The sequence below is a fragment of the Myotis myotis genome, unplaced genomic scaffold, assembly GCF_014108235.1.
Source record: "Myotis myotis isolate mMyoMyo1 unplaced genomic scaffold, mMyoMyo1.p scaffold_m19_p_4, whole genome shotgun sequence".
NCBI lineage: Eukaryota > Metazoa > Chordata > Mammalia > Chiroptera > Vespertilionidae > Myotis > Myotis myotis.
In genome coordinates, this window is record NW_023416346.1 from 110,566,839 (window position 1) to 110,591,488 (window position 24,650).

Below are 24,650 nucleotides of genomic sequence, written 5' to 3' on the forward strand. Positions count from 1 at the left end.
ATCCTGATGAACCCAAAGTTATGGGAGCCACTACTCCAGGACATTAGGATTAATCCCCATGCATTGAGAAGATTTGCCCTAGAACCTTAAGTCCTCTGCTTCCAGCCAGTGGAAAAGGAAAGAAAGTGTGGGGAAACTTACTCTTTTTTGCAAAAGCCTCAGCCCAGAACCGACAGATATTCTCACGTTCTACTGGCAATAAGGACAGATATTCTCACATTCTACTGGCAATAAGTACAGTAACACCGTCCCCCGCACACACACCCGGCATCCATGATTTTGCTTTTTTCAGTCTCTTTCACTTTTCACAGTATCAGTTACCAGTCCGTGGTCAGGTGTGATCTGAAAATATTAAATGGAAAATTCCAGAGATAAACAATTAATAAGTTTTAAATTGTATGCTGTTCTGATTGGTATGAGGAAATTTCATACCTTCCTGCTCTATCCTGCCTGGGGTGTGAATCATCCCTTTGTCCAGCATCTCCATGCTGTATACATTCCCTATCTGTTAGTCACTTAGTAGCCATTTGTTATAAAGTTGACTGTCACAGTATTGCAATACTTGTATTCAAGTAACCCTTATTTTACTTAATAAAGACTCCAAAGTTATTCACATATCTTTCATTACAGCATATTGTTATATTTATTCTATTTTATTTTAGCTATTCTTGCTAATCTCTTACTGCACCTAATTTATAAACTTTATCTTGGATATATATATATATATATATATATATATATATATATATATATATATATATATATATATATATATATATATATATATATATATATATGGAAAAAGCATAGTATATACAAGGGTTGGTACTATCAATGGTTTCAGGCATTGTATCTGCTCATGTGAGCACATTGTCAAATTTTCAGGCATTTTGGGAGCCACTTGACATTATCCTGAGAACTTAAAACATGGCTATGGGGAGTATTTACACCACAGAAATGGGCAAACACTAAAATCAGGGCCTTTTTCCACAACTCAAAGAAAGCCAGTTGTAAACATATACTAACATGGCACTAACCTATACAGGCTTGGCTGACTCTGCTGGGAGACCTGCAGCTGAAATGGCCCTTCAAAATGACTCAACTTTGAGCCCCATTGACTGAGCCTTTATAGCCTCGCCGTGATCAGTCATTGAATGAGGACTGCCTTGAGAAGGGCATGCTCTCGGGCAAGTCAGTTCTCTGCAGCTAGAACAGTCCTTCAAGGGACTAACAGCTGAAGGATGTGTACTGATATCTTTTTCACAACTTGGGGTAAGAATCCATCCTTGAAGTGGATTCTGAGTGGCATTCTTCATGTATACCACACACACCCTCCTTCCAAGAGATCCTAATATAATTGATTTGTCATGAGCCAGGGCATTAGGATATTTATAATGTTCTCTGGACAATTCTCATATGTAGCCACACTAGATACTATTTACAAGATTCAAGCCAATTGCTGAAATGACACTGTTTTATGATGGTTGATTTGTTTTTATTTTTTTAATGTCTGTATTCCACTTCCTTTAAATGAAATTGTGCCTGGAGCAAAAGCCCTGTATGCAGCAAATAATTGATAAATATTTCTAGGGTGGTTGGCTAAAGTAATTATGGTAAATTGGAAAGGAATTTTACCCAGAATAATTAACTTACAGGTAAAATACAATGGAAATACAATAATGTATTCTCAAAATGAATTAATAAGTTCCTGAATTAAGTTATCTTTAAGATATTAATCAAATAAATAACATGTATGCTTTTCTATTAAAGAGGAAGTTAGAAGATCTGAGCTCTGAGTGGAAGGCGGTAACCCATTTACTTCAAGAGCTGAGGGCAAAGCAGCCTGGCCCAGCTCCTGGACTGGCCACTGTTGGAGCCTGTAAGTATACTGGATCACATTCTCTTTGGCTGTAGCCATTTGCTCAAAAGCATAATAGTGAGGCGATGTCTGGGTGAAAGGGAAAATTTGTTGCAATTCTTAAAATAGGAATAAACCTTTGTATTACTAGTATTTACTATACACAATGCCTTAGAGTAGGTTCCTTAGAAATGGACTGATTCAGAGTGTTGGTTGACAAAAGTATACTGGAGTGTGTTTTCGGGAAATACACCTATGATGAAGAAAGGTACTTGGGAGCAAAGAGTGGAAGAGGCTAAAGGGTGATTTGACTATGACAGAGGCCGAATCCATCAGCTGATTCCATAGGAGCCTTAGAGCTGGGCTGGCTCTGCAGAGCTGTCCTGAATTGCAGGGAGAGGGCCTGGCCTTTATATTCCTGACCCAGCTATTTATTGCCCATGGGCTGCCCACAGGGAGGAAAGGGAGACCTTGGAAGTATTTTCTGGAGCCAAAGGCAATTGCTAGTTAAGGAACACCTTTAACAACAAATACTCCCAGCAGCAGGGATGAGTGTGTTGTCCCTGAACAGGGGATTAGGAAGGAGCACCAGAGTACCCCCTAGTACTAATGCATGAGATTTCATTTTCAATGAATCCTGTATCATTTAGACAATATTCTTCAAATATGCCTATACAAATTCCTGAAACCACAGAAACACAGTCCTCCTACCCCCTCCCCCTGTCCCATTTCAAAACAATCTTAAGAGCTCTTTGATTTTTAGTTCAAGAAAAAGAAAAATAGACTATGACTACTACAAGCAAGCATGGGGAGGAATGTTTCTTCATTTAACTATAGTTTTAATTTTTATTTTCACTGCATATTTTCAGTCTTTTATTTCACTTTCTAGTCATTTGTTCTTAGAAGGAATGCATAAAATCTCATTGTAATGTTAAGGCTGCCTGGGAGCGGGGGTGGGGGAGAGCTAGAAAAGTCCTTTGCTATACCAATCCTATAATTATGCAGGGCTAAAAACATCTTTGTTTTGTTGTTGTTGTTTTTGCCTTGTTTACTTTTAAAAGATCAAGTGATTGAAGTATTGAAGCATGTTGACTGGGTCTTCAAATAAAGTTTATATTCATTTTATATCAAGTAGAAATATAGCACCCATGGTAGCACAATGATAATTTAATAGAAAGCACAAATAGTTCCTGTGTTAAAAGAGGTCATGCAATCTGGGGACAGTGTGTTTCATGTGCCCCCTAGGATTTTTGCACAGTCATCAGAGTTGGATTTATTTTTTTTTTCAGAGTTGGATTTAATAACATTGAAGACTTGATAATGATATGCAAGCATTCCTTTTTTAAATCATTCTGGGACAGTAAAATTGCTATATCAGGGTTTATATTCAATTAAGTATACCAGGTTTATTTCTCCTTAGTTTTTATTATTTTTAATATATTTTTATATTCTTCAGAGAAGAATGGAGAGGGAGAGAGAGAGATAGAAACACCAATGATGAGAATCATTGATTGGTTGCCTCCTGAACACCCCCTACTGGGGATCAAGCCCGCAACCTGGGCAGGTGCCCTTGACCAGAATTGAACCGGAGACCCTTCAGTCCGCCGGCTGACACTCTATCCACTAAGGCAAACCGGCTAGGGCAGCCAAACCAGCGAGGGCTATTTCTTTTTAGACCTGTAATTTTTGGTTCCCTCAGCACATATATATAGTTTGTCTCTATGGTATTTGTTCACTATCTTTCTGTCATATGTTCAACTCTCTAACTCTGTAAAGAGATTGGGTTCCAATGATTTGTTGATAAGTTTGTTGAACTCTGAACATAATTATAGGTTTATGCCCCTCTTTAAGTCACTTTACTCATGGTAGGCGGATTACAAAGCCAGAGCACAGTAATCTATTTCAGCTGTAAAGTACTTAAATGTAACAATAATCTTTCTAATGGAAAATACATTTAAAATTCCAATTTTGATTTTTACCAACAGGTATGATTCATCCATTTAATAAATATTATTGAATAACTTTCACGTATTGAACATCATATGAGGTGCTGAGGATGCAGTATAGAATAAGATAAAGTCCCTCCTTTCATAAAACATGTACTCTGGAAGAGAAAAGTGATGAGCTAATAAAGAGAATACAAACTATCTTGATATTAAGTGTTATAGAGTGTAATTCACAGATTGACGTCAAATGGGCATTTTAGAAATGCAGAGTCTCGGGCCCCACCCTAGACCCAATGATTCATAATCTGTTTGAATAGGATCCCCATGTGATTTGTGTGCACACTGAAGTTTGAGAAACATAGTTATGAAGAACAAGAAGACAGGAGACAAGTCAAAGGAAGTGAATATGAGAATATAACTATCTATAGTAAGGTCAGGGAAGCTTATCTTTCAAGATAACATTTGAGAAGCTGCTAGTAATGAGAAAGTGAGCCATATGTATATCTGGGGGAAATTACTCCAGAAAGAGAAAGAACAACCAGAGTAAAGGCCTTGAACTGGAGCAAGATGGAAAAATATCAAGGAGACTAATGAGACCAAAGCAGAGAGAAAGGGTACATTTGGCCAAAACAGTGGAAGACATTTTTATGCCCTTCTTTCCTCTCCCTGACCTAAGAGTCTCATCTCCTGCTACCACTCCTTGCAACCACCTTGTCCCTCCACATTGCTGCCAGTAGTGAAAGTCTGGGAATGGCCGCAGCTCCAAGCCACTGGTGTTAACTGGTTGAGATTGGGCCAGAGATGAAGAAGTGAAGGAGAGAGGATTTTTCTCAAGAGCAGGGGTATTCATCCCTTATAGTAAACTGACACAGAGCTGGGCTTAAAGTAAAATTGTTAAATCCACAAATGTTGAATGAAAAGAATCAATCGAGATTCAGGTAGATCCAGAGCTACTTTTATTCAAACAAAATATTCTTTTTTCTTTAACATCTGTTTTAAATATCAGAATTAAGAATTACTCAAATTCCTGACTTCCAGAAAGTTAATCACAAATACAGTATTAAAAAAATCTGATTTTTAATATGGTTTAGATATATGATTATTTCACCTATTATATCGTAATATAATGTAATATATAATTCATCATAGTAAGTTTTTTTTCATTGTACTATTGTGCTAACTGGTTTTGCATATGTCCTTATCTTCCAAATAATTGCAAAGAGCATATGGTTATAAGCAATTTTTGTAAAAGTAAGAATCCCAAGGTTTGGAGGGGAAATAGCTAGATTAAGGCCACACAGCTGGGAAGAAACTGAGCCAAGATTCCAATCCAAGTGTGTCAGGCTTCAAAACTTGTGTTGTGTTTTGCTTTGCTTTGTTTTGTTTTGTTTGTGTTTTTTTTTTGCTGTGCCTTATACTATCTCTCTGTCCAAGAGCCTAATGGAAATTGTAGATATGAAGGCAGCTAGCCAGTAGTTGATGTTATTTAACTCAATCTTTGATGTATGGGGAATAAAAGTGAGATATGATGCTATGTCTTTTCTACTTAAGGAATAGAAGAAATCAGTTTACTCTTAGAATTCTAGAACTCTGCACCTCTTAGAATTATAGAACTCTATACTTAGAATAATCATTGAAATTATCATCTGGTTGAATGGTATCTTATATGTATGGAAAGTGAAGCCCAAAGGTCTTTTTAAAAAAATACCAAACCAAGTTTCTTTGTGTCAGCTTACTTAAATTATGTAATACTATGAGGATGAGATGGTGCTCTCTGAGCTATTTAAATGTTTCAATTTACAGGATTAATAGTCATGCTGGAAAAAGAAAAAAATTCTTTGCAATCAGTTGCTTGGATACCTGAGTGTATCTACTATCTATCTCTACATAAAAACACCCCAAATGTAATGTGTTAAAACAAGAATCATTTAATGGATCATGATTCAGTGGGTCTGCATATTGGGCTATGATTAGCTGGATAGTTATTCTGAAGGTCTTGCTAGGGGCCATTTGAGCACAAGGAGTTATCTGGCAATTCAACAGGAGTAGATGGTCTAAAATGAACTCACTCGGATATCTGACAGCTCACTGTCGATTTGAAAACCTTGGTTTCTTACAAGGCTTCTCATCCTCCAGTAGCCTGGACTAAACTTCATTATGTGGCATTCTCAGGACAGCATTTTGAAAGGGTAAGAATGGAAACTGCACCTCTTGATGCCTAGACTCATAACATCACTTCTGCTAGATTCTATTGGTCAAAGCAAGTTGCAAGGCTAGTCAAGACTCAAGCGGTATAGAAACAGACTTCACTTCCTGAAGGGAGAAGCTATAATATCATTGCACAGGGGCTTACATACAGGAATGGGAGGCTTTATTATGGCCATCTTTGCACACAAACAACTACATTGGGGAAATGGGTAGGGGAAGCAGACATGAATGATAATGTAGTTCTGCATCCAAGGTCCTATGTCTGTGGTTCTCAAACTTAACCATACATTAAAATCACCCATTTCTCATTAGAACACAGATTGTTGGGCTTCAACTCCAGTTACTGATTCAGTAGATCTAGAGTGAATCTGAGAATTAGAATCTCTAAAAAGCCCCCAGGTGATGGTGATGCTGCTGCTCCTTTAAGAGCTACTCTCATAAGCCTGTGGTGAGTGGAGAAGGAGTTCATCCCTAATCCTGCATGCACCATGGAGTGGAATTTAAGTGAGATCCAATGCTGTGGATGCCAAAGGGAACTCCATGTTATTTTAGCACCACCATTCCTCTTCTCTCCCCCCGCAAAGACTTTTTAGCTTGGAAGTTCAAGTAGATGGAGAGCACTCTAAGCCCAGTTAGTATAGTATTTGCCTAGCAGAGCAGCTCAGAGACCTGTGGGGAGAATAGCCATGCTTATATGAAGCTTCCCTAGAGATTTGCAGAAACATTTAAGTAGATAGGACTTTGCCTTGGACTGAAGGCCTGCATGGCAGATTGAGGCAAAGAGCCATCAAATATGGTTGTAAATGTCAACATGAATTCTTTCTTAGTCACAAGCTGCTGTGTCTGGGAACATTCATATTCTACAATACCCAATTTAGCATTTTCGAAAGAAATTGCATACAGAACATACTTAATGTGAAGACTCCAAATCAGGATATTGAAGTTTTTCAAATGCCCCAGCATAATAACTATTAAGTGAATGAACATTGTTTGTATAGACACATGGAAGTGACAATTAATAGAAGTTACTACTTGATTAAACACTGATAAAACCATCTCTTCCTGTAATGAATTTTGTGGAGAGCAAGTTTCAAGTGTAATTAGAAAAGTGCTGCCCTGGAGTTCAAGAAGCCTAAATTCCAATCCCAATTGTGCTACCACCTAGATAAGGGATCAACACACATTTTTTGTAAAGGGCCAGATAGTGGATATTTTCTGCTTTGTGGATCATAAAATTAACTTTGTCATTATATTCTTAAAGCAGCCAGACCACAGGCAATATATAAATAAATGGGCATGGCTGTGTTCCAATAAGACTTTATTCACAAAAACCCGAAGATATAAGGTGGCAAAAATTGGCCTTTAATGCCTGAGACTTTGTCTTGAGCAAGGGGGCATCCCTGAAGAGAGTATCACACACATTTATATCTTTTCACAATGCCAGGTTTATTAGGGGAGACCTCCTCAATAAGCCAATAGAGTCACACACAGGTTACACACAGAAAATGGCAGCTTAAGTGATAGAAGAAAGCAGAGTGAGCATCCAGTGTGAAGTCCCAATCACTGGTGGTGTCCCCAGGTGGAGAAGTGGATGTCAATCTCAAGTCAGGTGGCTCCAGTGGTGACACAGGCCAGGACAGGTGGATTTGAAGTCCAGCAGAGTTCCAAGCATGACCTTTGGTATACCCAGTCTCAAGTGTTAGATGGTCAGAGTTCTGAGATCTTATAGATCACCAGGGGTGGAGGTCTCACTCATATTGGTGCCAAGATGCAGTCCTTATCTAGGTGTTCAGACTTGTGGTTTGGGATGTTCTGGGCCCTTCCTAAGGGCATTCCCATTATACCCCAATAACTCAGTCTTCACATACCATCCTATCTAATAAAAGAGAAACATGGTAATTGGCGTATGACCACTACCCTTCCCATTGGCTAATCAGGGCAATATGCAAATTAACTGCCAGCCAAGATGGCGGCCGGCAGCCAGGTAGCTTGAAACTAACATGAGGCTTGCTTGCTTCAGTGACGGAGGACTCCAATGTTCCCCGCCTGCCACTGCAGGCCACTGAGCTGCAACTCTAAGCAACTATGTAACAAATATAGAAGCTAAACAAAACCCCAGAAACCTGTTTTAGTCCGCCGGGCTTCAGCCAGCAGGATCACAACATTGTAAGCAAATGCCAGAATCTGCCGGGCTTCAGCCAGCAGGATCACAACATTGTAATCAAAGGCCAGAAACCTACTTTCAGCAGCGGAGGCCTAAGAGCTGGAGCCAAACCTCAAAGCTAAAGCTGGCCCAGAATAAAAAAAAGAAAGAAAAAAAGGAGTGGTTGGGAGCTTCAGTCACCCCACGCCTGAAAACAGCCCTCAGCTCCTCACCCAGACTGGCCAGGCACCCCAGTGGGGACCCCCCCCCCCAAAGGGTGTGTGACCAGCTGAAAACAGCCATCATCCCCACACCCAGGCTGGCCAGGCACCCCAGTGGGGACCCCCACCCTGATGCAGGACACCCTTCAGGGAAAACCAGCCGGCACCCACCCGTGCACCAGGCCTCTACCCTATATAGTAAAAGGGTAATATGCCTCCCAGCACCGGGATCAGCAGAGCTGTGAGGCCTCCTGGCACCGGGATCAGTGTGACAGGGGGCGGCGCCCAAACCCCCTGATTGCCCTGCTCTGTTCGTGACAGGGGAAGGTGCCCCAACACCCTGATCAGCCCTGCTCTGTGCCTGATAGGGGGGAGCTCCCCAACCCCCTGATCGCCCTGCGGCTCTGTGTGTGACAGGGTGCGGCGCCTCAACCCCCTGTTCGGCCCTGCTCTGTGTGTGACGGGGTGCGGCGCCCCAACCCCCTCCCACGGGCCCTGCTCTGTGTGTGACGGGGTAGAGCCATAACCTCCCGATCGGCCCTGCCCTGAGTGTGAGAGTGGAGGCGCCCCAACCCCCTGATCCGCCCTGCTCTGTGGATGATAGAGGGCGGTGCCCCAACTCCCCTATCGACCCTACTCTGTGAGTGACAGGGGGGAGCTCCTCAACCCCCTGATCGGCCCTGCTCTGTGCATGACAGGGGGGAGCTCCCCAACCCCCTAATTGACCCTGCTCTGTGCATGACAGGGTACGGAGCCCCAAACCCCCGATGGGCCCTGCTCTGTGCATGACAGGGTGCAGCGCCCCAACCCCCTGATAGGCCCTGCTCTGTGCATAACAGGGTACAGAGCCCCAACCGCCCTGATGGGCCCGCTCTGTGCATGACGGGATGGCGCCGCAACCTCCCCATCGACCCTGCCTTGAGTGTGACAGGGGGCGGTGCCCCAACCCCCCAATCGGCCCTGCCCTGAGCGTGACTGAGGGTGGCATTGCAATCTCCCAATCTGCCCTGCTCTGTGCATGACAGGGGGCGGCGTCCCAACTCCCCAATCGGCCCTGCTCTGAGCCCGACCAGGGGCTGCACCTAGGGATTGGGCCTGCCCTCTGCCACCCGGGAGCAGGCCTAAGCCAGCAGGTCGTTATCTCCCGAGGCGTTCCAGACTGCGTGAGGGCACAGGCCGGGCTGAGGGACCCCCTCTCCCCCCGAGTGCACAAATACTTGTGCACCGGGCCTCTAGTTTGACATAACTGACATAGCTGACAGTGACTCCATATTGGGTTGTCAATGTGGTCCAATGAGTCCACTCTGCTCTTAATATAGATAGGCTTCTTTTTTTATTATTATTATTTACATGATATTTATTGACAACCTGGAAGGTATTATAAGAAATAATGATTCTGGTTTCAGTAAAGACATGAAGGTCAACAGATACTTTCTCTTATGTAAACAATCCTCCCTCTCTGCTTAAAATAAGGTTGAAAGATAACTGTCTCTCTGCTCAGTCTACCCCTCTAGCAAGAGACCCAAAGTCTGTATCGGCAAACTGTGGCTCACGAGCCACATGCGACACTTTGGCACCTTGAGTGTGCCTTTTCCACAATACCACGTGCAGGTGCGCACGTACAGTGCGATTGAAACTTTGTGGCCCATGTGGAGGAGTCTGTTTTCAGCCTGGGCGAGTTTATTTTAAAGAAGTACTGTTGATATTTGGCTCTGTTGACTAATGAGTTTGCGGACCACTGGTATAAACCATAACATTTTGCAGCTGTCCTTCCACTGTGGAAAGGCCATGAGCTCCATGAGGACCAAGCGTGTTTATTTTAGATCAACATGGCATTGACAATAATTACAATAGTGCCTGAGACCCAGTTTGCATTCAATAATTATTTCAAATAAATGAACTGTTGAATGGCTTTTTAAAAATATTATTTCTCCAGTTCCAACTTTTCTTCCTTTCTATCTCTTATCCATCCAGTCTTTTCTAGTCATTTGGATACTACAACTCCCAATAAACAATGTATTTTATCCTGAGGAATGTGGATGGAAAAAGAAATTATGAAGAACCTTATTAGCATAAATTGTAAAATGCACATACTCAGTAACAGAGAACCAGGCCAAAATGGCTGGGAGAATATCCGATTTCATTTTTTATTTATTTTTTTAATTTTCGTATTAGCCTTTTATTTTTATTTCTTTATTGGTAAATTCAAGTACCTGTGACTCTGCCCAGACATTTATCTCTCCATAGGAGAAACTCGCCCATTTGCAGAGCAGTTGTAATGCTGGGGAGTAATCATTCCTGGAACAACATTCAATGGGCAGGAGTTGATGGATGAATATCCCATTTTCTTCACTCCTTATAGGATAACTCCGAGGCATATTCCACACCAGAGGTCTCCAGTGGGGTTGTGCCATCCTTCTCAGAAACACAAAAAGAGGTGCCATTGTTGGGGAGAGGGAAATTTCCGCCTCCTATCCCTCTTGAGTTCTTATGGCTGGACTAATAAAATCAACACAAGATCAGATTAACAGGAGGGAAAAAAATTTAATACATACATACAGGAAATCATAAATGATACTCAGTGAAATGATGAACCACCCCAGATATTTATATGTTTTAGACAAAGAAACAATAAGTTTGGAAGAATTGATAGGAAGAAATTTAGGTTTGGATGCTCATTAGTAAGCAATCCAAACAGAAAGAGAGCTTAGTAGTAAATTAGCAAAAATAGTAATAATAAGGTTTCTTTTTTAAAAATTTATCTTTATTGTTGAAAGTATTATAGATATCTCCTGTTCCCCCCCCCCCCCCATTGATCTCCTCCATCCTGCTCCCACCCCCTCCCCAGGCCTTCACCACCATATTGTCTGTTTTATGCATGTATGCGTAGAAGCCTTCTTAGCTTTGGTTTTCTTAACTCTAGCTATAAGGTTCTCTCTCAGCCCCTTTGGAGCAAGGAGGAAGATACCTTTCATAGGGAGATTTATTTCCTGCCTTCAAGGAGACAAGGGAGTGTCAACATGCTTTTCTCCCACTGTTTGCTTGTCCAGTAACTTGAATTCAAAGTAATCAGTATGCCGCTGTGGGATATTTGGGGGAGGCCTTCCCTGGGCCCCAACACCCATTCCTTTTCCTGTTTCAGTTGTGTTGCCTACTATTTATTCTGCTTCAGTTGAAGCTTTTGGACAAGGCACATCAGTTTCAGTGGAGCCAAGTCTTTTTCTGCCTCATTAACAGATGACTACTCTATTGAAATCATCTAGGACATGGCTATACCATCATTGACTTTATCCTTAAAACCTCTAAAGTTTAAAAACTTTTTCCAAGTCTAATGTTCTAGGAGTAAGGTTTTGTACCAAAATATGGGAAGTCCCCTGATCAGTTTTAATAACAGGACAATAAATTAATTTTAGACCCTCCCCAGGATATCTCAAAGCCCTGAGCAGCTACAGAGAACCCCCCAACTCTTGGCAGCAATAAATTAATCATCCATTAATTGAATAATATCTGTATGCTTCAGTGAGGTGAGGTGCTTAACATATGAGATATGTCACAATATACAAAGGAAGTTACAACAGTAAACTGGCTGGGTAGGCCCCAGTATTGCTCACATTGATCAGAAAGAAGTCTTTCTATGTAGGCAGTGGGAGTCCCTGGTCCCAGGCTAGGTTCTCCAACAACATTCTCTGGTTATAAGGAAGATACAACCATATATCACGGTTAATATCCAAGGCAGTGATAGACTGTGAGGACTAGAGTATTTAGAGGTTAGTTATCCATTTTGTGATGATGAAGTTCCCTTTTGTTCTCCTTCTCTTCACTTTTTCGCAGTTTTGTCGCTTGGTTATCCTCTCCAGTAAGGGCCAAGCTTCGGGGTCAGAACTGGCAAAAGAAAGGAAGAGAAGCTCTAATCCATCATTTCTATGCTTGTTAGAAGTATTCCTGGAAGTTTCAGAGTGGTGTGTGTGTGTGTGTGTGCATGTATGTAGAAGAGGAGGAAGATAACATCAATGGTTGAATTAAGTATTCTGATCATTAGAGATTTTTCAGTTATCCACATCCTGCATTTTAACAGAAATAAAGGTTTACAATAAAATTACCTTAGCCTTCTTGTATTATTTATCTCCTTCCAAAAAAGGACCTTTGCTGGAAATTGCTATAACATTCACCACAATGTTGAATTTCTTCTCAAACAGTTATCAAAGGGAAATTAGAACTATTTAAACATATTTGTGAGCCGTAACCGGTTTGGCTCAGTGGATAGAGCGTCGGCCTGCAGACTGAAAGGTCCCAGGTTCGATTCCGGTCAAGGGCATGTACTTTGGTTGTGGGCAGATCCCCAGTAGGGGGTGTGCAGGAGGCAGCTGATCGATGTTTCTCTCTCATCGATGTTTCTAACTCTCTATCCCTTTCCCTTCCTCTCTGTAAAAAATAGTAATAATAATAATAATAAACATATTTGTGAGACTAAGCATCCCCCAGCCCATGAAAGTAAGACTTCTCCATATATTCCTAATATGTCCTAAAATTTTGCTGAATCATTTTGACATTGAATATAACTTCAGCCTCAAAGAAAGAAGATTCCAAAAGGACAATGTAGCAGTTTGCACTTAAATTGTAGATTATGAGATTGTGATCTGAACATTCTTTGAGAGGGTCATTCATTCTTTTCCACTCTCTTCAAGAAAGTTCTTCCTCTAGTAGAAGCAATCTTAAGGTTAACTGCCTACTCTCTTCTTTAAAAATCAAGAGTAGGTAGAGTTCTAACACTGCTGTTATACTCGACATTCCTTTAGCTGCCCGACCCAAGTTCCAGTTACTGTCTAAATTATTTTTTGACTAGGCAAAGAACATTTCTTCTTAATGTGCATTTAGACATTCTTTGAAGTCTGTTATTTAATCTTCCTTCAACTTTTCTTTTCTCGCATAAATCAGGTGATTCCCCATGGCCTATCAACAAAAAAGTTGTTTTTCAAATGCTTACACATGTCTGTTTCTCAAATGTTTAGACATTTCCGTGCACACACCCCTTCTACTCTCCCAAGTGTGTTTTCCATATTGATTTTCGGTTGTAGGCTTCAGAATTGAAGGCTGTCCCATAATTACTGCTCTACTCTTGATTCAGTCATGTGAAAGTCTGCACAGCATTTTCTACCTTTATATAATGATATCATTATGCCTGCTCTAATGTATTACTAGCTTATATTAAATTTGACAACTATTTGGGTATCTGGTATTTTTCTGCCACATTTTATCTTACCAGTCATATCCTTCTATATTGGGACACCCCAAAAATGTTTCTCTTGCAATATAAAGTATCCTTCAATGGAAACATGTGACTTCATCAGCAACATTTATACCTGCTCATTTTTTCCCCATTCTAGAACTGGTCTACCTCATTCATACCCTTCTCCTCCAGGTGCTGGCATATCTCTCTGCTCTTATTCACAGCCACTTTTCTAGAAATAGTCTAGCCTGGCCAGCATGGCTCAGTGCTTGAGCGTTGACCTATGAACCAGGAGGTCATAGTTAGATTCTGGTCAGGACACATGCCCAGGTTGCAGTCTTGATCCTCAGTGTAGGCTGTGCAGAAGGCAGCTGATCCATGATTCTGTCTTTATTGATGTTTCTATCTCTCCCTCTCTGAAATCAATAAAAATATATTTAAAAAATGAAAGAGTCTGTATATCTGACTCTCTCTCTCTCTTACCCCCACTGCAGCATGGCCGTGTCCCTCCCTCAGTCCATAGAAAGTGTCCTAAGGCCAGAAATGATCTCTGTGTTAAAATACCATATCCATCTTCATCTTACAAGAACTTTTAGCAGCTTTTAATGCAGTTGGCCACTCCTGTTTTGAAACATTTCTTTTATCCCTTCACATATGTATCACCACACTCTGGTTTTCCTCTTGCCTTCATGGCTACTCTTTCTCAGCTTCTTTACTGGCTCAACCTCCTCTATCTGGCTTTTAAATATTTAAATTAATGTAGGTCTGCTTTTATCACATTCTTTAACCTCTTGGGTAATCTCATCTACTTGCATGATCTCAAATACCCTATATATTGAAGTTTCCCACATTCTTACTTTAAAGCCACACCTTACTTTTGACTTCCAGATCTAGACATTGATTTTTAAATATAGCAGTGTGTGGAGGGACATGCCTGTTTTTTTAGGAAAATAAATGCAATATGTGTGCATAGTATGAGGTAATAACTGCAATGGAAAATAAAACAGGGAAGAGTGTAAGGAGTATGGGTATGGTATATGATGGTGGGGCTTATAGAGATAACTTCACTGAAAAGGTGAAATTTATGTGAAGGCCTGAATGTGGTCAGAGTGTGAACCATGTGGATATCTGGAGAAAGAATATTCTAGGCTGCAGCATTCCAGGAATGGCATTCTAACAAACACCTTGAGATGGGAGCATGACTAGTATTGGAAGAATAACCAGAGTGGGTGGAGCACAGTAAGTGAAGGGGAGAGCATTTAAGAGATGAAGTTAGATGAGGCAAAGCATTAAAGGCCATTGGGATGACTTGACTTTCACTTTGTGTAAGATTAAGACCCAATGGAGACTTGATCCCAGCAGTGAGATCTGACATATGTTTTGGAAAAATTTTTCTGGATGTGTTAAGAATAAATTGTAGGGAGGAGGCAAGAGAGGACTAGTTGGACTAATGCAGTAATTTAGGTAAGAAATGATAGTTTTATCCAGAGTAGTAGTAGAAGAAGCGATGAAAGGTAGACAGATTCTGGATGTCTTGAAGCCTAGGCCAACAGGATTGGCCAACAGTTTTGATATAGGGAATGAGAAAATGTGATGAAGTTTTTGTCCTGAGCAAATTATAAGAATGGTGTTGTCATTTACTGTTAGGGAATATGGTAGGTGGTACAGGGTGATAGGAGATAATATAAAAATTTGTGCTTTGTACAAATTAAGTTATATTTGCCTACTAGTTATCCAAATAGAAGTGCACAATAGGTAGTGAGGGGACTATATGACCTGCTGTTTAGGTGAGAGATCCAATCTGGAGATGTAAAAATGCAGTTTCTAGTATATTCTGAGCCATGAGATTTTGTTAGTTAAAGCAAGGGGGAAATATAGATGGAAAAGAGAAAATACATAAAGATTGAGGTCTGAAGAGGACTCCAATGGTAATCCCAGTGGTAAGAGGTAGGAGACATAGTAATAAGCAGTCAGTGAAGTAGGAGGAAAACCAAGAGAGAAACTTAGATGCCAGGTAAAGGAAGTGAATTAAGAAGGAATTGATAAATTGTGTCAAATGCTGCCTATAAATCTATTGAGAAAAAGCCTGAGAATAAACCTTGAATTTAGAAAATTTGGATAGAGTGGTAGAGGGATAAAATACAGATTAGAGTAAATTCCAGAGAATCCATATATCCAACAATGCACTTAGCATCTGCACTTGGATGTCTCCCAGACTCGTTAAATCCACCATGTCCAAATCTGAACTAGTGAATTTACTCTCGACCATTTCTCTTGTATTTTCTATCTCAGCAAATGATAACACCATCCACTCAAGCCAATACCAATAAGTGATCCTGGATGGATACCTCTTTCTAATTTTACTTTCTCATTCAATCAGCTACCAGGTCCTATTGATTTTATTAGTTAAATATCTTTCAAATTATTTTATCCATCTTCATTCCTTCTGCCACCAATCATATTTCATGTGGGTGCTTTCCTCCTGATTTGATTTGAACTGTACTCTAGTACAGTTCCCATATAAACGTGTTCCACAATGCATCATAATGTAAAGTGTAAATCTTCTTATAATTGTTGAATGGTGCCCCATTGCTTTTAGAATAAATCTTCAAATTATTAACATGACCCACAGATCTTATGTGATAGTTCCCCAGCTTACCTTTTTTTTTTTCTACTATCTCCCTTTTCCTCAAACTCCAACCTCTCTGGCTTTCTTCAGTTCCTTTAGTATGTCTAATTCTTACTGAGCTCAGGGTTTCCACATGTACTACTCTCTAGCCTGTATGTTCTCTCCCCTCACTCATCATTTAGCTCTCAGCTATGCCTTTTATTGTACAGGCTCTTTCCTTGAGCCCCCTATCATGCACTCTTGAAGCATACTTTTCTCTTTCATATCCTTATTATTATTTTGATTACTAAGTTATTTATGTAATTATTTAGTTTTTGTTTCCTAATATGTATGTAATTTTATTCAATGCTTAGCACATAGTAGGCATTTAATATATTTTGACCCAATAAACATGTATTTTAGAGTTGGATCAAATAAGTCAATCTACTGTGTCATTATAATACCAAAGAGATTGAGTGGCAGAATCTGGACTCCAACCCACATCTCCTGAACTTTATCTCAATGCTCTTCAGTATTCTTACATATATCAACTTTTTTTCTTCTTAAATGCAGCTAACAGATATGTTTATCCTCATATTATCAGAGATACATACTGATTTTTAAGACTACAGTATGGGGCAAAAAGGAATATGCTATGGACTTGATGCAAATTTTGCAGGTTAATTCTATCCCCCATCTCATTCCTTAACTCTCATTCTTAACTATGTCCTGATACCCAGTTTGAGAACCTGTACTTGACAGTATCACATGCTCTCTTCCTCTTAAAATTTATACAATTTATTTCTCCCTTCATCTTCAATATTTTGATAAAATATGTTTTAATCTTATTTCCCAGAACACTTGCCAGCCCATGATGATTTCATGAGACATTCAATTTAGCTATGCCAATATTGAGGCAAAATTGCTAACACTACTAATTGCACCCATGTCTAAATTGTAATATAGACCTATAATAGAAAAAGAAAGTCAAAATTAAAATACCTTTGATTCTTGCTTCTTAGATAATTATCATAACTTCAAAAAAAAAAGTCATTGTTCTCCAGCATTAAAAAGCAGGAACTAAATAACATGCCACTAAAAAAAATAGGAGACAATATTGAAATAAACAAATTAGTCAATCTCCAATGTCACTTTAGTTTTCCAGGATTAGTCTTTGCTCTTGAAGAAATTTATGGATAGAAGATATAAGTAAACTCCCTACAGTATTTACTGTGGATTGTAAAGGGAAGAGGTAGTTTTGCTTCCTATATTGAAGAGAGTAAAAAAAAAGTTGTTTCCTAGATTATTAATATACTAGAGGCCTAATGTATGAAATTCATGCAAGAGTAGGCCTTCCTTCCTCTGGCACACGGGACCCGGGCTTCCCTCCAGTGCCATCAGGCACCTGGGACCTGGGCTTCCCTCACAGCCCTGGCTTCATCCAGCAGATTGTCCAGAAGGACATCTGGTCTAATTAGCATATTATGCTTTTATTATTATAGAATTTTTAAAACCTATGATTTGGTGATAAGAATTTTTTGCTTACAGATTCCAGCAAGGTCAAAAGAGAAGTGCCATTATTTTCCTTACAGATTCTTATTTTTTTGAGGTGAAATGCGCCTTTTTCTTTTGAACCTGCGCTCCATGTTTAACAAATAAGGACATAATTCAGAATTGAATTGTGCACTTTGAATTGAGATTTGTTTTCAAGGTCAGGACCCTGTTTCATAAGAAATTTTATTTTTGCCAATACGGCTGACATCCTCTCCCATCAGCTAAAAGACAAACTTGTCTAATAAAGCTTTCAGATTCAATTTGCTCTCTGCATACAGCTTGAGGATCTCTGGAGGTCATTCACAGTATGTGCTACAACCCCAACAGGGAGAGGTAATAGAAGATTTTGGTTAAAAAGCTGACACTATCCCTTACAACCTCCTTGAATGTGAATATAATAAGCAGGTTTATAGACACAAATCTCTGTGATTCTGAGGATTTCCATCTTGATCTCTGACTCCAAGCAACATTTGAATGCCTGGATTTGTATCTATTATCTGGGTGAATAAATGTGTCATATTGAGGATATTGAGGAAGGTGTGCTTTAACAACAAAGGTCTGATGTAAATTAGGCAAAACAACATTGTCACTTCATGTTGAACTCTGTTAGGGTCTCTGAGGTCTCATAGTCTGGTTCTATTCTAGTAATACCTAAGCACATCATAGCTTTTTGTTTTGTTTTGTTTTTCAAAAATCTTACCTGCTTTTATTTCAATTATTCCACCTGGCTTTTGCATTGACCTATCATACCTAATATTTATCTTAGAGCTAATATGCATTAATGCCTTGCTCTGTACCAGGCATTTTGCTAAATATTCCTTGTTCATTGTTCTGCTAAATCTTACAAGAGCTTTATGAAATAGGTATCACATTCTCATCTTTTTGACCATAGGAGGGAAATAAAGCTTAGAGAGAATTGTTAACCCAAAGACAACCAGCAACTAAGTGAACACAGCATGGCTCTAAAACTGCATATTCCTAAAATTCATGCCTGCCTTTAACCTTTATATTAAACACTAGAGGCCTGGTGCACAGATTTGTGCATTGGTGGGGTCCTTAGGCCTGGTCTGCACCCTCTCACAATCTGGGACCCCTTGGGGGATGTTGGAGAGCCAGTTCTGGCCCAATCCCCACAGGCCTGATCCAGACAAGAGAGAGCCCGATCCCTGCAGGCCTGATTAAGACAGGAGGGAGCCTTATCCTGTGTGTTGAGCATCTGACCTCTGGTGGTCAGTGTGCATCATAGCGACCAGTTGAACGATCAAATGGTTGCTTAGGCTTTTATATATGTAGATACTTGGTCTTGGTAGTGCAGATGATGCAATGGACTCCATAGACTGTGGAATAAATTCCACCATACTGTTCATTCTTTAGTAATATATTTTTAATGAAATTCAACAGCAATACTTCTCCCTCCTTTCTTATCTTGACATCCAAATCTTATATTAAAGCCATGTGGGTTGATTTAGGCCTAAAACAGTAGCATCCTTGATACTTAAATACTAACCCTATAGCTGTGGAAGTGATTTCAGTAAGAAGAAGTGGGTAATAGTTTATTTTCTTCCCTCCCTTTCTCCTTCCTTCTTCCCTGACTTTCCTTCTTCTCCCTCCCTCTCTTTTTTCTCTCTCTTTCTTTTTTCTTACTTTGGAAGACAGGGCAATAGAGACCAAAAAAGGCATTGTAATGAGAAGTCTAATTCTCCTACAGTGTTACTATTTAACTTTATTTATTCTCCCAGTTCTATATCTGTCAGTCCAAAGCCAAAAATCCAGCAAAGCAGCAGAATTATAAAAAGCCTATCTGGAAATGATCACAAGGCATTGTAGCCCAGTGCTGGGCTACATTTCAAAATCAATTAAAGAAATCTATGTAAGCAGCACTTCATTTAATATCTTCTTAAGACATGCCATAACCTCCTTGGTAAACTCTTTTTGGTAGGGGGAATAAATTAGACCCTATTGTTTACTTGGGTCTGAAATAATTGAAATTAATATTGTCTTTGAATTCATCCAACCAAGCACACAAACCAGAAACCTAGGATTCATCATCTCTTCTGAAGACCCCTTCTCTGCCCTCAAAGAGGTAGATTCACCTCCAATATGTCCCAAAACCTCCCTTTACCTTTCATCTCCAATTTTAACTGGTCCACTGCCTTCCTCCATTGCATGCTTCCCATGGTGTGCTTCTTCTTAAGATTTCATTTAAAAGCAGGGTTTAGCCTAACCAGTGTGGTTCAATGGTTGACCATTGACCTATGAACCAGGAGGTCACAGTTTGATTCCTGGTCAGGGCATATACCTGGGTTGCAGGCTCGATCCCCAGTGTGGGGCATGCAGGAGGCAGCCAATCAGTGATTCTCTCTCATCATTGATGTTTCTCTCTCTCTCTCTCCCTCTCCCTTCCTCTCTGAAATCAATAAAAATATATTTAAAAAATAAAATTAAGCAGGAGTTATATACTTAAAAATACTAAAATTCTCTAGATGATATTGAATTTCCAGGAAAATTAAATGGAGTAAAGTTAGCAGCCTTGTTACAACATGTCAAAATGGATAGATATTGCTGACCTCTCTACTAGCCAGTATCTCACTTAAGCACAGTAACTAAATGAGTGACAGGCTTGGTCAAACTGCCATGAGGATATCAACTAAAATAAGTTATGACTATAGTCAATGAAGCTGGAAAGGGATAAAATAAAACTTGAAAATCTATATGATCATTAATAATAAAATTCTTTACAGTATACATTATCTCCTTTGATCTTGAAAATATTCACAAAGAATGGGGGCGGGTAGGGGGGTGGCTTTATAAAATCTACAGTTGGAAAAATGATCCCAATTCCATATGGGATGAATGCTAACATCAATGGATTGAGAATCATTTGACAACGCATTTTGAGTGAGCCCACTTGGACCTGAGCAACATTCTAGACACTAAGAATGCAGTGGTAAACATGACACAGTGTCTAGAATGTTGCTCAGGTCCAAGTGGACTTTGCTACATACCTCTCTACCTATTTTTCTTAGCTGTCTTCTCATACTTTTCTCTTAACTTCCTCTCTGCTACAAATTATACTCAAAACAAGACTGGAACCACGTTTCATTGATTTTTGATGTCAGTGCATTGAGTGACAACTCCATGTGGAGAATGTTGAACCTCCTGCTAACTCACTGTTAGCTTAAAAAAAGAAAAAAAAATCATCTTGTTCCTGAATTGACTGGGTAAATTTATGTTCACAAAATAGATAAAACCTGTAGAACAAAACTGTGTGCATATTAGAAGTATTGGTCTGGCCTCTATTTCTAGGCTCAAAAGTATCATAGCCAGTATTAAAAGGGGAGGAAAGATTTTTAACTATTTTATTCATTCAACCCAATTTGTAACCAATTTATTTTAGACTTTAAATGGAAGAATCATAAAATGCTTTTCCAGTATATTATCATCCTCAATATTGCTACCTGTAAGAAAAGGACAAAATAATAAAAAATATTGTAGTGGTAGAAAATTTAGTTTAAAATGTTTCTTTGGAAGTTGTCACTTAACCCATGTCTCAGCTTTGCTTACTAAAAGGTTATTGTGTTCTTGAAACAAATTGGTTATTTCCATGTCTTTACCTATACGTCTTTCCGATTCTTTATATTTCATTTAAAATATGTCTCTACTCTCTTTAATTTTTGTTCTCAGTCCTTCACTTTTTGTTTCCTTTGTCATCCTATGTGACATAAAGGATCTGCCCCTCCAAATTCTTTAATATATTTGTGCTACCACTGTTTATTTTTCTGTCACATGTAATCCTTACGGATCTGTTGATTTTCTAAGTTTCTATACTACCTTACTTTATGGTCTATTCGCTTCTTGAGATTAGATTCTGACTATATTAGATGAGTTCATTCCATTTCCTGTGCACTTTTTACCTAACATTCTTTGTATGATATAATTTTTTGAAATTGCATCATACTTTGAGTATTAAGACATAATTTGTATTAATCCACTAGGCAAGATCTCATTAATTAATTGTTAAGCCCTCTACTATGGTTCTGTAACCTTATCTTCAATGCCCTGATAGTCTTAACCAAGCATCACCCATCCCCCTTCAATTTAAATTAGCCATTGTCTTAGTTTTTGAGGTTTCATGTTCTCTTGTTTTGTTTAGTTTTGTTTTCAGTGATCTCTCTGGTCACTAATTGACATCCCCACTCAGCTGACATTTATCCTCTTAAATGTTGGTATCACCCAGGACTTAACCCGTGCCAAGTCTTTATCCCTTTGCAGTTGGCATCTATTCTAACTGGTCATAGCCCATGCTGTACTTATTGTCAAATTTTTCATATTTTTTAAATTGTGGGTAAAAGACATAACATAAAATCTACTATCTTAACTCAGATAATTTTAACACTGGCTCAATGTATTGGATAATCTAAGATAAAGATTACTCAAATTATGCCAGCGTTTATTTCTAGCTCAAAATTCTCTCCTAAACTCCAGACTAATATTTTCACCTGCTGACCAGCTCCCACCTGGATGTTCCACACATATTTCAAATATACCCAAATTTGATGCAATCATTCTCTTTCTGAAATATATACCTCTTACAATATTTCCTATTTTTGTGGATGACACTACTGTCCATCAATTTAGAATTCAAGGAGTCATTCTGGCACTGTCTTTATTCCTTACTAATCAACAATCAATCAACAATCCTATTGATCATGTAAACCAACTAACCTTGAACTTTATAATTCAGCTCCTCCATTTTGTTTTTGTCATTTACTCAGGTATCATCTACAAAGTCTCATTAATGGTCTCCTTATCTCTTCCAACATATCTTACATACTGGAAGTTTATTGAAAATGAACTTTTTAACATGCCTATTATATTATACTAGTGTTCCGGTGCATGGATTCATGCACATTGAAAGGAAATTAATTAGAAGAAACATTTTAATATCGCTATTTGCCCTTTCTCTATAATAGAAGTGTTAACCAAATTCACAATCGACAATGACAGACCAAAACACATGTGTGTGATTGGTGCCAGTGAGAGCTTTATATATATCATGCATGCACGAGTCCACTTAGCCATATATATATATATATATATATATATATATATATATATATATATATATATATATATATATATATATATTAGAGGCCCGGTGCACAAAAATTTGTGCACTCGCGGGGGAAAGGGGGGTCCCTCAGCCTGGCCTGTGACCTCTAGCAGTCTGGGACCCCTCGGGAGATAACACCCTGCTGGCTTAGGCCTGCTCCCGGGTGGCAGAGGGCATGCCCAATCCCTAGGTGCAGCCCCTGGTCAGGCTCAGAGCAGGGCCCATTGGGGAGTTGGGGTGCCACCCCCTGTCATGCACAGAGCAGGGCGGATTGGGAGGTTGCGATGCCACCCTCAGTCACGCTCAGAGTAGGGCCGATTGGGGGGCTGAGGCACCGCCCCCTGTCACACTCAAGGCAGGGTCGATGGGGAGGTTGCGGTGCCATCCCCTGTCATGCACAGAGCAGGGCCAATCTGGGGGTTGGGGCGTTGCCCCCTGTCACACACAGAGCAGGGCCCATCAGGGGGGTTGGGGCTCCTTACCCTGTCACGCACAGAGCAAGGTTGATCAGGGGGTTGGGGAACTCCCCCCTGTCACACAAAGAGCAGGGCCCATCAGGGGGTTGGGGAGCTCCCCCCTGTCACTCACAGAGTAGGGCCGTTAGGGGAGTTGGGGCATCGCACCCTGTCACTCACAGAGCAGGGCCCGTGGGGGGGAAGTTGGGGCGCCGTACCCTGTCAAACACAGAGCAGGGCCAATCAGGGGGTTGGGGTGCTGCACCCTGTCACACACCGAGCCGCAGGGCAATCAGGGGGTTTGGGCGCTGCCCCCTGTCATGCTGATCCCGGTGCTGGGAGGCATATTACCCTTTTACTATATAGGGTAGAGGCCTGGTGCATGGGTGGTTGCCGGATGGTTTGCCCTGAAGGGTGTCCTGGATCAGGGTGGGGGTCCCCACTGGGGTGCCTGGCCAGCTTGGGTGAGGGGATGATGGCTGTTTGCAGCTGGTCACACACCCTTCAGGGTGGGGGTCCCCACTGGGGTGCCTGGCCAGTCTGGGTGAGGGGCTGAGGGCTATTTTCAGGCTGGGGGTGACTGAAGCTCCCAACCGCTCCTTTTTTCTTTTTCTTTTTTTTTTTTTTTTTTTTTTATTCTGGGCCAGCTTTAGCTTTGATGCTTGGCTCCAGCTCTTAGGTCTCCCCTGCTGAAAGTAGGTTTCTGGCCTTTGCTTACAATGTTGTGATCCTGCTGGCTGAAGCCCGGCAAGTTTCTGGGGTTTTGTTTAGTTTCTATGTTTGTTACATAGTTGCTTGCAGCTCAGAGGCCTGCAGCAGCAGGCAGGGAACGTTGGAGTCCTCCGTCACTGAAGCTAGCAAGGCTCATGTTAGTTTCAAGCTGCCTGGCTGCCGGCCGCCATCTTGGCTGGTAGTTAATTTGCATATTGCCCTGATTAGCCAATGGGAAGGGTAGCGGTAGTATGCCAATTACCATGTTTTTCTTTTATTAGACATGATAAGTCAAAGTCGTATACTAGTTGTCTTTCTTATCTAGGTTAAAAGCTATATTCCTCACTGTGGTACCTGCTAGGGTATCTAAATTATTTCCTACATTTCCCATCACTCTTGATAAACCAATAATAGTAAAGTATTTGTATCTCCCCAATTATGAAATGCTGCCTTTCAACGTTAACATACACTATTCCCCCTTTACTAGAAATGCACTTGTCATCATTCACTTAGGGTAAACTCAATCTTAAAGTCTCAGCTCAAAATATTATTTGCATGAGTACCTTCCTTCCTGCCCAGCCTTCCAGGGGAATACAGGTTCTCCTT

General features: G+C 40.3%; 1 protein-coding gene across 1 annotated transcript in view; it reads left to right on the forward strand.

The window, feature by feature from the left end:
- DMD (dystrophin) overlaps nt 1-24,650 on the forward strand; it is a 1,824,373-nt gene that overhangs the window by 1,055,848 nt on the left and 743,875 nt on the right. The window contains exon 48 of the mRNA XM_036304100.1: nt 1,771-1,879. Within this exon, the coding sequence (XP_036159993.1) occupies nt 1,771-1,879 (109 nt within the window). The remainder of the gene's footprint in view (nt 1-1,770; nt 1,880-24,650) is intronic.